Source organism: Leiobunum rupestre, chromosome 3, assembly GCF_980474605.1.
Source record: "Leiobunum rupestre chromosome 3, qqLeiRupe1.1.hap1, whole genome shotgun sequence".
Taxonomy (NCBI): Eukaryota; Metazoa; Arthropoda; class Arachnida; order Opiliones; family Sclerosomatidae; genus Leiobunum; species Leiobunum rupestre.
The window spans coordinates 65839261-65852305 of NC_143386.1; the positions used below are offsets into that span (position 1 = coordinate 65839261).

The window sequence follows — 13045 nt, forward strand, 5'->3', positions numbered from 1 at the left end:
AAAACTCACAAATCGTAACTATGTTTCTTTTGGGCACAGCTTAAAAAGGATTACGAAGCTAACGACCATAAATTTAAAGGGACTAAAAATAACGTTAAAGGCCTAGGTTGGCTTCTGCCTGTCCCCCTTTAAGATAACTTGCCTGAAAAGCAAATACCCTGGAGGTAGGCCACCCGCAGAACACGTTGGCCTACGACCAGGGTATTTGTTAGGAACGAAAGTAAATTTAAACGGTGACAGGCAGAAGAAAACCTAATGTTAAGTTAAAAGGAACCACCTATGGACTGCATTGTAAAGGATGATAAAATTGGCGAATAAGTCTACCGTTGGATTTTCTGGCTATTTTATTTTATTTAGTTTAATTTAATTATTCTATTTGGTCCGAGTTTTTGTTTGCTCGGAGACCTATCGGTACGAGCTATTAGTAAGTTTTTAAATTTCTTCAAATTTGTTTAGGGTTTAGCTTTATTATCCCTTTTCTTTATGGACTTATCTACTTATTCGCCAATTTTATCATCCAGAAGAAAACCTAGACCTTTAAGCAGTTTAAATAACATAAAAACAAGAAATTTCGGTTACCTACAAATGGTTATAAATATATTAATTTTAAGATCGAATAAATATTTTTATAGATAGATATAACAATTTTATGATGAAGAGATTGTTAAACCAATACTTTGATTGTAATATCTCTATACTAAATTTGGTTATTTCATTAAATTGAGGTTAATCAGTGTTACCTAAACGTCACTTTTTAGAATAAAGTCCATGTCAGTGGCAAAAAGTGACTAATAATCAGTTAATGCATTTAAATGATGTAAATATCTTTCAGATATGAAGCATCACTTACATACGAGATTACGTTTGCTTTTCACAAAAAAACCTTAAAGATATATAGCAGACGAAGTCGAGTTTCTAGCCCAAAACCTGGCAACTAATCCCGTATATTTGTCTAAAAAAGCACAAATATTTTTTCTTTGGTACGTTTTTAATTTTCATTAAAATTTATTTTTTGCCACTATTAGCCAGTAAAAAGTATTATTCACCATGTCGGTATTAACCACGTTTTGCCATATTATTTGACACCTGACATTTACCACTTCGAAACACTGAGTTTAATCGATAAGTGAACCGCGCTAAGAAACGCGTACGTGTAAGGCAAACAGTTTGCGCCATTTCTCCCTAGCGCGGGTTGAGCCCGTCTACTATAGCTCGTGGCAAATGTTTTCCTTCAAATGAAAGGCTATCTTTTTTAAGGAAATCGAATAAATGCTTTGACTGTATGGAGCCAGGGTTTTCCTTTTAAATTGACGTCCACATGGCAGCTAATTGCTATGTCATACGTTAAAAAATTCCCACCAAAAATATGGCTCTGTAGAACATTTCTTTAAAAAAATTTCAATGAGACCTTGTTTAGCACGGAACACGCGATAAGTGGACCCAAAAGTCAGTAAGTTCTTATAATCCTCACGCTATTGAAAAGGTTACCATGGAAACAAAATCTCTAGATCCTGAAGCACGAGCTAAGCTATAGATTTTCAAAGCCAGAAACGCCCGAGAAATTAACTAACTTCAATTTCCGTTCTATAAAGCTGATGAAGAGTTAGAATTGACGTAATTCAAGTCCTATCCTTTATATATATATTTTTTTTAAATAGAGCTAATACCCAAGGCACCACCTTCGACCACATTTTAAATATACTCAGTTGCGGGTTAAGAAAGGAAAAATAACTAGTACATTTGGCGGAAAGATGCTATAAATAGTCGGCGGGAATTTCGAATTTGGCCTAGTTTCTGTTGAATTTCTAAAGATTCCTGCGCGTGTTATATTATTCCATTTTAGAAATCCCTTTTGCGTATATTACAAAATGATCAATAAATATTTATTGTAGATTATTATTTTTAAGCTTCATTATAGCGTATTTTTAGTATTTCGCTCCTAAACCATCATCGAATCGCGGGTTTATGTACGTCAACGTGGTAATCTCGGCATTACCCGTTCTATACCTACCCTAGACTCGCCAAACGGAATTTGTTTAGGTATGCTTTACTTGTAGGACTAAAAATAAATTATTACAACCATTTTTAAAATCGTATCTTTGTTAACTAATTAATGATCAATTTGAAATATAACGCAATAGTAATTATATAACGCCCGATTCAACCAGGTCACATTCGAAATTCGCGCCGCCATTTTACCGGAAATTCGTACTAGTATCATTCCGTCCAATGTACTAGATATGTTGTCTTTCTTAACCCGAAACTGAGTTAATCAGCTAGGCTAATACCCAAGGCACCACCTTAGGCTTAAGTCATCAAGGGACTTTTGAAGCTATTAATTCAGGTGGCCGAGTTACAATGAGTAGGAGGCTGGTGGCAAGCCCCGCATGCCACGCGAGCCAACAGCTCTCACTATAGTAAGCGAATACCCGCAATAAACAAGAACCGATTTGTTGGTGAATCAAAGCGAGTGAAACCACGCGGGATGGAGTCAAAGGGATACCTACGACTTTAGTGGTGTTGGCGTGTCTGGCCCTCCTGATGACGGCGTGCAAAGACGGGAAGCTCGGACAACCCGTCATGAAGGAGACGCCCCCGCCAGAGAGTGCCCCTGAAAATCTCTTGTAGGACGTCATGGCTGGGACGCTGGCCGTCGTCAGGTCCTGGCTGGAGCCGGCCAGTCTACAACGTGGGAACCGTCATCACGCCGCCGCCGACGAATAATGAACTTGGCACGATTATTCTCAGACGAGACTCGGCTGTCGCTAGAAGGCGCTCGTGAAAAAAGGCCGCGATTTTCCGTTCATATTTTGGATAATTCTCCAGTCGCGGATACGAACGAGGTTGCTATTATCAAATTCCAAATTTGGCGCCGACTCTCCTAATTCAATTGTTTTTTTTTAACCGAGCCCTTTTTATATATTTCTCTATTAATTCCGTTGGCCCCAATTTTCTTCAAATATGGGCCGCCAATAATTCAAAGTCACTCCTATTTATTTTCTCTTTTGAAAATACGCCAAATTTCTCCGCCTAAATTTGGCAAGCCTTGAATGAAATTAGACTTTGAACTCGGGGGTTTTCGTTTGGTAGGAAAGTCTGGCTGTCGTTGTCGTATTCGCTACTTGACTGATAAAACAATGAACTTTCGAACGTACGCCGCGAAATTATTATCGGAGTTCACGATTAGTTTAGAGAGAATCCTATTGTTTATTTTGGAAATTTCGCCGCCGAAAATAATAATCCCACGCAACTTCATGAACATAAAAACACGATTAAAGTTACTTTTTACTTTTTCCCCACTTCCTCGGGGTGCAAAGTCGCCCAGGAATCAGGTTTCCCGAGGCTTTAGTCGCTTCAAAAATTGAAAAATGGGAGAGGTTGGCTGCAAATGAAAGGAACCAAAATTGGGTCGAGTGTTTTCGGTAATTCGATAACATCAACGTTGCAATATGGAAATTGAGTTGATTATTATATTAGATTCGGCATTAAAAACCAAAATAATTAAAACTTCTCGGTGGATTTTTTCTTCCTTATAGCGACAATATATATCCAATTTCGAATTAATATTAATATTATTCTTGGCGAAATAAGGTTGATTGCTCGATAACAATGTCGCGATTTAAGGGGGGAAAACTTTGGTTTCTTTCAGAACGGCAATGACGTGAACCAGCGACAGCGAGCGGGTTTAAAAATAGTCGGAACAAATAGAACAGCTTTCTTTTTTATACTTTCTCAGCCATTTCAGCAATTTGGATGGTGTCCATATAATTCGGAATTCGCCAGAAATAAAAAATTCACTCACACACGAAGACAGCTTGCCTCAATGGCGAAATTCGTAAATCACCAGCGCCACGACATTTACGCAACGGGTAGCGCGACACCTTCGCGCAATCGGACACCGTCTAGGACACGTTACTGGACGGATTAGGCGAGTGTAGAAGCCGCGCAAATCGACTTAAGCCTGGAACTTGGATAATCGGATTAGCGTCGAAACGGCCGACGTCGACGTACCTATACGCGCAACAGGTGTCACACAGACGCGCGACCGAAGGGGGGGGGGGCAAGTACGGGTAGCGGCTCACGAATACTATCAGCCCTGGCTCCCCATCGATAAGTACCTCGTCATCGCGGCCCAGCCATTATGCCAGAGAACCGTTTATAATGCCAATGACAGGTACTGTTTTTGTAGGGCGCAAATGATGTACGCGTTCGATAGAGCAACGTGATTATTAATCAACCTCTTTCCCTGGAATGCTATTTGGAAACCTCAATACACGTATAAGGTAAATAATAAATTTAGGGTAAAGCTTAAACCAAACCAGAGATTAAACGCGATAATAAAACGTGTACGGAGAACTGGTAGTTGTCCTGTGTCTGATTAAATATAGCTGAATGGGAAATTTCTTTCAAATAACACGGTGTTCCTAAAATGTCACCTTTTTGGAGAGAAGTCGAGGCCAGTGGCTAATCAAGAAAAATTGCATTTCCAGGGTTGCCACAAAATTTTCAGATAAAATTTCCTAACTAATTGCCTGTTTTCCCTGGCCATTTGAAGCGATTTTCCCCGACTTTTTAAGGCCAAATTTTATTTTATATTTTATTTTATCAGAAGTTAATAAATTAAAATGGATTTATATAATAAAAAGGTTATTGCAATGTTGAAAAAATTAGCCAAACTTTCAAGGAAATAAATGATAATCAAAGAATTTGTCATGTGTCTAGAGTTAAATTACCTTCAAAAAGTGTCCAGAGAAAATCAAATTCCCTTAACTTTTACAAATTCTTAGAACTCCCTGACCTTTCAGGCCCATTTTTAAATTCCCTGATTTCACTGACGTGTGGCCACCCTGATTTCAAAGCTTAAAGTGATTGGAATTTATTTTTTTAAATGTTATTGTTAAAATACCTTAGTTTACACTGAACTTACAATGTTATAATTATTTATTCCAAAAAATTAACAGAATCTAGCTATTCTTCTGCATATATATTGGCTTAAGTAGCCCAAATCTGAAATTTCGAAGTATTTTTTGATTATTATTTTATAATTTTCTGTGGTAAAAATATTTATTGGCCACTTTTGGGCAGATTATCCATAAAATTCACGTTTGTCCAGGCCGGAATTAAAATTCCCTGACTTATCCCTGACTTTTGGGAACATTTTAAAATTCCCCGACTTTTGCAGGTCGTGTACGAATCCTGTGCATCAGAACAAGATGGTCACAGTACATACCTTTCTACAAAGTAACATGTTATGTCGCAATCTCTTTAAGTATTAAGCAATAACTATCTTCCGCTGCGTGTCACAAGAGGAAACAATTAACATTCAATCGTACACAAACAATGAGCGAGAGAATAACTAATATCAGTTGTCATTAAAGGTCAATCGATTTATTGAGGTTAACTTCTCAATTTCATACGAGGTTAACAAACCGAACAAATATTTATTCTTCGAAATGGTTTTAAATAATTTTTTAAAGCTCCAAAATATCGAGCACTAATTGGGAATAATGTATTCTCATTTTAAGAAATAATTAGGCTATTATTTTGAAATATGTAAAAACAAAATATATTAACAAATAAGTGTAATATATTTGGAGTTTTCAAGAATTAATTATGCTAGAAATTTAAAATAATTCTTGAAAGCTATAAATATCGAACACTAATTAATTGGTAATGTTTGTTTAAGATGTAATTATGACAATTATTTAAATTATTTCTAAAAAATATTTGCCACGATACGCAATATCTAAAAAATATTTTCCAGTATATAGCCACAATAGACAATATTTAACGAAGGTCATTGGCAACAACAGAATAGCTGTTGCGTCATCTCAACTTCCTCTCGCCTTTATTAAGTATACTTTTACAGTACTAGCAATCTAGTATTTAATATTCCGTTTAAATTTAACTAAATATTCAACATAGATATAATTTCAACGAAGCGAGTGTACATTAGGCTCAGGATAGCGTGATGTTTTGAGTGTTGCGTAAGAGCTTCGACGTTATCTGCCAATGGTTCCTCTTCGTAAGCGGCAGAGGGCGCTGTAGGAGGCGCGTAACCGATGCGAAGGGGAAGGCGGGAGATTGCCCGTGGCCCTGGCTGCGAACTGCATTCGATAAAGCCATTTTTCTGTTTACTATAAGAACCGTTTCGCGAGTACTTGGAGAGCCTCGCGGCGTCAACTTAAATTGAATTCTAAAAAGAACTTAACCCCCTATGCCCCCCCCCCTTTTTAAAAACTGAGGGTGGGGCTTCGGTTTAGAGAGCGCTTAATCTTCTTTGGCGCGGCTATCTAGGAGAGCAGACTCTCAGGCGACCAAACTTCCCCTGCTGAAGAAAAACAACACAGCGGATGAATTGTTCAACCAAGGACTTACAATAGACTATCGCGCCGCAATGATACCGATAAATAAGCGCGTATCGTTCAACATAATGAACGATTTCAAGTTTGATTAAAAAAGCTTACAGTAGTATGGATTCGAACGACGTAAGAGAAAAGGATTGTAGCTTTGAACCACCCAAACACTGGATGATTTTATACTAAACTTGCGCAAATAGATATCACTAATCGTTACATCGGCTTAGAAGACAGCGTTTTTAAAGAGATTATGAACCAGAAATTATAAAAAAAATTCCATTTATGCTAAAATCGATTTATTTGATATTTGTGAAGAGAGTTGTTAGCAATATAAAAGGAAACCAAAAAATTCTATGAAAATATAGGTTTCAAGTCCTCATGAATTGAAAATTCATGGTTTTTAAAGGTCATTTAGTTTAATAAGATTTTCAAGCGAAGATTTCTAATATTTCTTAAATTATTTCCAACTTCGTAGATTTTAATATAAAAAGACCTTATTGCAACATGGTAAAAAAGTTTAATTCTGGGAAGTTATAAGAACACACTGAAAATAAAGGTGTGATCAGTGTTACTGCAGAATCACGTGTCGGTTATAAACTTTTTAAACTTCCATATTTGGTAAAGATACTACGCACTAATTTCTAATATATTTTTAAACAGCACTCTAAAATATTCGCAATTCAAGTCCGTGTAGCAAATTTCGAAAAAAATGGATCTTGTAAAGCTAGAGGTGGAAGTATATTCACCGTAATTATATAAATAAGAACGTTATTAATAAGGCTAATAATGAAACGCTTCGGGCCGTGTAGTCATTTTTTTCAGGTGAACTCTAAAATTACCAAATCTAGCACGAATCTTCGAAAAGAAACAGTAAGGAGTTGTTAGAAACAGATTACCGTCATTACTTTAGATAACGACGCGCTGAAAATGTTCCCTGGAGAAATACGTAACGGATTCTAAAATATCGTAACCGAAGAAGAAACTCTAAAATATCATCAAAGGTCACGGCGAAGTCAGATTGACACCATCGTCCTACTTAGCAAATTCTATTCTTCAACGCGAATAAAGCGTTATTTGAATGATGGATTACTTCGAATTTCATATTTAAAAACCTATTGTTAGAAATAATGATTGTTATTATAAACCGCGTTTCTTTACACAACGGAGAATATAGAATTTAGCGGTCATTTTTCAACGAAAAAATTCAATAAAATTAAGAATAAAGAAACTTAACGATATCCACTTTGAATAAGTGTAGATCTTTCTTAAAATAATTCTCTTACACACCCTAGACGAAGTAGGTCATAAACCAGCAGATTCTGGTATGTTAATTTTACGTTTGGGATATAATATAGTCTTAGCCTGTATTTCAAAAATAGGTACCCAAAGTGTAACATAATAAAAATAATTAATTAGATGGAAAACGATTAGGAGGTTGCAAAAGTGGAAATCCAATTTAACATAGACACGTAGTTTAAATAGCAAATTAATTTACCATTACAACGAAATAGTTCAAATGCAAAGCTGCATCTAAGACATTTGGCGTTAAGATAATAATGAGATACGATACGTGAGAAACTTCTATATAGTTACTAAAATTCTAATTTCAAACCTTTCTCTTGGTACTAGCATCGCGTAATTTCGAGCATAGCAGCAATCAAGTTCTTGCCTTGGGAATCTAGGTGGATGTCCTAAAAAAGGTTTGCAAAAACTTTGACGAGAATAAATAGCGTTGTTTACGAGTAAATGAAAAACTGGTTTCGTAGTTGTTATTTCGGCATTGGTCTCGGTAATCATGGAAGAACAACATCAAATATGGTGGAGTTCCGGACGCGGACAATAAAGGCGTCTAGACTCGGCGAGACTTAATAATAATATAGTTCCAGTACATAAAGAGATGGCCGACCTCTCCCCGTGGCCCAGCGCCGCCCTGTTTATCGACAGTATACATTCAGCAGGTACGAAGGTCAAAGACGCGTCGAATTGAGACACGGATGGATGCGCTAACCGGGCAGATCAAGCTGCGAAAGTCAACGCTAAATATTGGATCGAATACACTTCCAAGATTTCGCAAAAAGGTGAACTGTGAAATGATATGGTGTCATGGCCTTTGAGCTTTCTAGAAATTTAGAATTAAGCTTAAATTTGGGCTTCCACTTGGAACTGTTTCCGAGTACAAGTGGTATAATTTGTTCAATTATGTGAATGGTGTTGAAATTGTTCGAATGGTATTTATCCGATTGCACCAGTAAAAAATTTATAAAAGCCCATCGTGTTATTTGATTGATTTGGTTTTTGTTTCAATGAATGGAGGATGTTTTAGGCTAGGTTAGATTAGCTTACAATATCCGAGAGCGTATTTAATAGCAGTGAAACAAATCTTTGCAACAATTCGGGCAACCGAAATTCCAATTTATAGTTTTAGTGCTGAAAAAAACTTTTAACAGCTAACAATTTGACGTATAACCCCCGCAATAAACTACTAAAACAAATAGGATGTAACGAACAACATTGGGCGGTATGAGAAATAATAAATATATATTTATTATCAGTCTATTTATAAATCTAGTAATTGTAAATTTAAAAAAATATTTAACGTGCTCCTCAAAAAGTATTATTTGAATAAATTATGTAAATAATGCTAAACAAAATATAAAATATAACCATCAAGATAACGAAGTACTTATAATATATCCCCGGATCATTTGAACAATATTTGCTCATCCCAATTTGAACAACGCCGGCACAAATCAGATCCATAAATCTCAGCAAAGAAATATGAAACAGGTTTTTTTGGCACCCAGCAAGTTTTTTAATTTCCTCCAGGTATCAAAACAAAGATGCAACGAAATAGCGCAAACAAGGCAATCCACTCAACTGAGTTTTCCCAGGACCTTATTTTTTTAATCGAGATATTGTTTAAAAAGGAAACATCCAAAAACAAAGAAGGAAGTAGAAAATTTCCAAATTACGAGATTCTTAGGATCAACGGAGTGTGGCCAATATATTAGCCCTTTTTTAAATTTCTAAAAGCAGGCTTGACATTTTTAGAAGTGGAAACGCGACTACTAAAAATAAATCAAAAGACGTCCAACAGAGCGTAAACAGTCGCCGAGGATAAAGAACAAATATTTATATCTCATTAAAATATATACCATTTTCGGTTTAAATTTACAATGAGTTTGCAAAACGTTAATATTAGGAAGGTAAATATGTTTAAGTGTTATCGGTTTAGTTTTAACAGAATATGCTAAGAATATCATAATATATAGGATGAAAAATGAAATTATAGAGGGGCATTTCAGAATTAGCTCCTTTTAGAGGGGCATTTCACAATTAGCTCATTTTAAAGAGGCATTTCAGAATTAGCTCATTTTAGAGGGGCATTTCATAATTAGCTCATTTTAGAGGGGCATTTCATAATTAGCTCCTTTTAGAGGGGCATTTCACAATTAGCTCATTTTAAAGAGGCATTTCAGAATTCGCTCATTTTAAAGGGGCATTTCAGAATTAACTCATTTTAGAGGGGCATTTCAAAATTAACTCATTTTAGAGGGGCATTTCAAAATTAGCTCATTTTAGAGGGGCATTTCAAAATTAGCTCATTTTAGAGGGGCATTTCAAAATTAGCTCATTTTAGAGGGGCATTTCAAAATTAGCTCATTTTAGAGGGGCATTTCAAAATTAGCTCATTTTAGAGGGGCATTTCAAAATTAGCTCATTTTAGAGGGGCATTTCAGAATTATAGGATATTTTTTTCCTGGTTTAATATGATTTATATGCATTTATCGTAAGACCAGTGGCGTAGCTAGGGTTTTGTTTGGGTTAAAATAATACCGATAGGTTCCCAGCCGTAAATTTCGGCAGTTAGTCATGAAAATCGAATTGTAAGACAGGTAACTTTTCAACTGGCAAACTAAAGGCTTAAATTAAATCGAACACGTATATCGCGAAAGTAGTTTCATTTGGGAGAGACCCGTTTGAAAGCTTTGCTGTCAAAACCCCGAGTAGGCTACTGTTCAATTGATAGAAAAATAATTAGTAATTTGAATCGAGGACACTGGAACAAGGCGTGGGCCAATATATTTCATTCGTAACAATAGAGTCCTAGCTTTACGTTTCATGCTAATCAGGTTTTTTTGAATTCAACTAAGAGGTATAGAGGTAAACCAACTTGGGAAAACCAAATTGATATCATAAGTAACATAGTACGCCATAGGGGTTAAATTATTAATAACAAAAGTAATTTAATTTGTTAATTTCGGAGTGTCTTAAACAATTTGATTTAATTCATATTAAAATTAATAATTGTACGTAACAATTATATGGGAAAACTACAGACGGCTTACTTATGAATAATTATTTTACTTATGGTGACATTGTAACCCGGCCACCTGAATTAAAAGGCTTCAAAAGTCGCTTGATGACTTAGGCCTAAGGTATTAGCCTAGCTGATTTTTTTTTACTAAGCTATTTGATTACATACCAACAGGCGTCAAAAACTATTATTTCAATTTTATTTCAACAATGTATAATTAACAACTTAAACTTATAATGAATTTTTAAAATTATTTTCCCGTTATGGCAAATAAGGAAAATTCGACTATTTATCAAACTTTACAGTAAGAAAAAACCCCAAAATTATATTTCAATTTAAAATGTCTCGACACCATTATAAAAGAAAAAGAACGATTATAAGTATAATAAAAGCAGAATTGACATTACGGACCTGCCAAAAACCAAGTGCTATCATCAAAGGCTATAAGGCGCTCGACACTGTAGTTTAATAGATCACTATTATAGCGGCTCCAAAACTAGTTCCAATTTACATAAAAGCAATTAAAGTAGCCCAAAAATTAAAAGTTATCGGGAGCAATTAGCCAAGTAAAATACAGACCAAAATGAGAGCTTTAGAACGTTAGATTTTAGGCGTTTCAAACAATTATAACTCCAGCATCAGTAGCGTTTTTCTAGAAGCATTTAAAGCGATCTCGAAAAAAGGAGTCAAAAATTACGCGGCAATTAAAGCCAATGCCACGCCTGGACGAGGGAGGAGGCCGTCTTGAAAAAGGTACGCTACTTAAGTAGGACATGTATAGGTATACGCGTAAAAAAATATTCATGGAAGCTTAACTCTGGCTAAGCACCTCCGAGGTCCCCTGATACCGGGTTTCGCGATAATTGCAACCATACCGAAATTATTTTAATTTGATACTTTTTTCTTCTGTGGTTCGTAAAGCGCGAAAATTCTGATATCAGCGTATGTCAGCCGATGCACGTTTCAGAATCTGACTAATATTACTATCTGAATTTTGCCGCGATTTCTTCACTTTGGAAATTAAACCTGTGCGCTAATTTTTAACATTAGTCCATTTAAAAATATATATCAAATATATATATTTTTCCATTTATTTTTTAAATTAACCACCTTTATCATTTTCTAAAATTAACCATCTTATCATTTTCTAAAATTAACCATCTTATCATTTTCTAAAATTAACCATCTTTATCATTTTCTAAAATTAACCACCTTTATCATTTTCTAAAATTAACCACCTTATCATTTTCTAAAATTAACCACCTTTATCATTTTCTAAAATTAACCACCTTATCATTTCCTAAAATTAACCATCTTTATCATTTCCTAAAATTAACCATCTTTATCATTTCCTAAAATTAACCATCTTATCATTTCCTAAAATTAACCATCTTATCATTTCCTAAAATTAACCATCTTATCATTTTCTAAAATTAACCATCTTATCATTTCCTAAAATTAACCATCTTATCATTTCCTAAAATTAACCATCTTATCATTTCCTAAAATTAACCATCTTATCATTTCCTAAAATTAACCATCTTATCATTTCCTAAAATTAACCATCTTATCATTTCCTAAAATTAACCATCTTATCATTTCCTAAAATTAACCATCTTATCATTTCCTAAAATTAACCATCTTATCATTTCCTAAAATTAACCATCTTATCATTTCCTAAAATTAACCATCTTATCATTTCCTAAAATTAACCATCTTATCATTTCCTAAAATTAACCATCTTATCATTTCCTAAAATTAACCATCTTATCATTTCCTAAAATTAACCATCTTATCATTTCCTAAAATTAACCATCTTATCATTTCCTAAAATTAACCATCTTATCATTTCCTAAAATTAACCATCTTATCATTTCCTAAAATTAACCATCTTATCATTTCCTAAAATTAACCATCTTATCATTTCCTAAAATTAACCATCTTATCATTTCCTAAAATTAACCATCTTATCATTTCCTAAAATTAACCATCTTATTTCCTAAAATTAACCATCTTTATCATTTTCTAAAACTAAACATCTTTATAATTTTCTAAAATTTACCATTTTTATCACTTTCTAAAATTAATTTTGCTCATTTAAAAGAAAATCAATTTATAACTTACGTTGCCCTATTAATAAATAAATATCACATTACAGGTTTTAAAAATTACTTTAAATTTAATCACCAAATCATAACCATGATTTCAAATACAAAGCGATTAGCAAATTATTGTTTTCAGACGAGGGTATTAATTTTTAAATAAAGCAAAGCTTTATTTTTATAGTAAATTGTGGTATAAATGAATAAACTAGGATTTACTAAACGAACAAAGTAGCGAGGCAAAATCGCAGCGTCATCTTACGCAA

The 13045-nt window shown here is 34.4% G+C and overlaps 1 protein-coding gene and 1 long non-coding RNA gene across 5 annotated transcripts in view; one reads left to right on the forward strand and one right to left on the reverse strand.

Annotated features, from left to right (window-relative positions):
* Positions 1-13045, reverse strand: part of trc (Serine/threonine-protein kinase tricornered) — a 154488-nt gene that overhangs the window by 41981 nt on the left and 99462 nt on the right. Inside the window, exon 1 of one of the 4 annotated variants that reach the window (XM_090169040.1) lies at positions 2508-3429. The exons of the other annotated variants lie outside the window; for them this stretch is intronic. Coding sequence (XP_090025166.1) covers positions 2508-2636 — 129 coding nt within the window. The 5' untranslated portion in view covers positions 2637-3429. Of the gene's footprint in view, positions 1-2507; positions 3430-13045 lie in introns of those variants that run through there. 4 annotated transcript variants of the gene reach the window in all.
* LOC149954393 (uncharacterized) lies at positions 3877-8871 on the forward strand. The gene is made up of 3 exons (XR_016479908.1): positions 3877-4283; positions 7989-8059; positions 8126-8871. It is a non-coding gene; the product is annotated as an uncharacterized LOC149954393 (long non-coding RNA).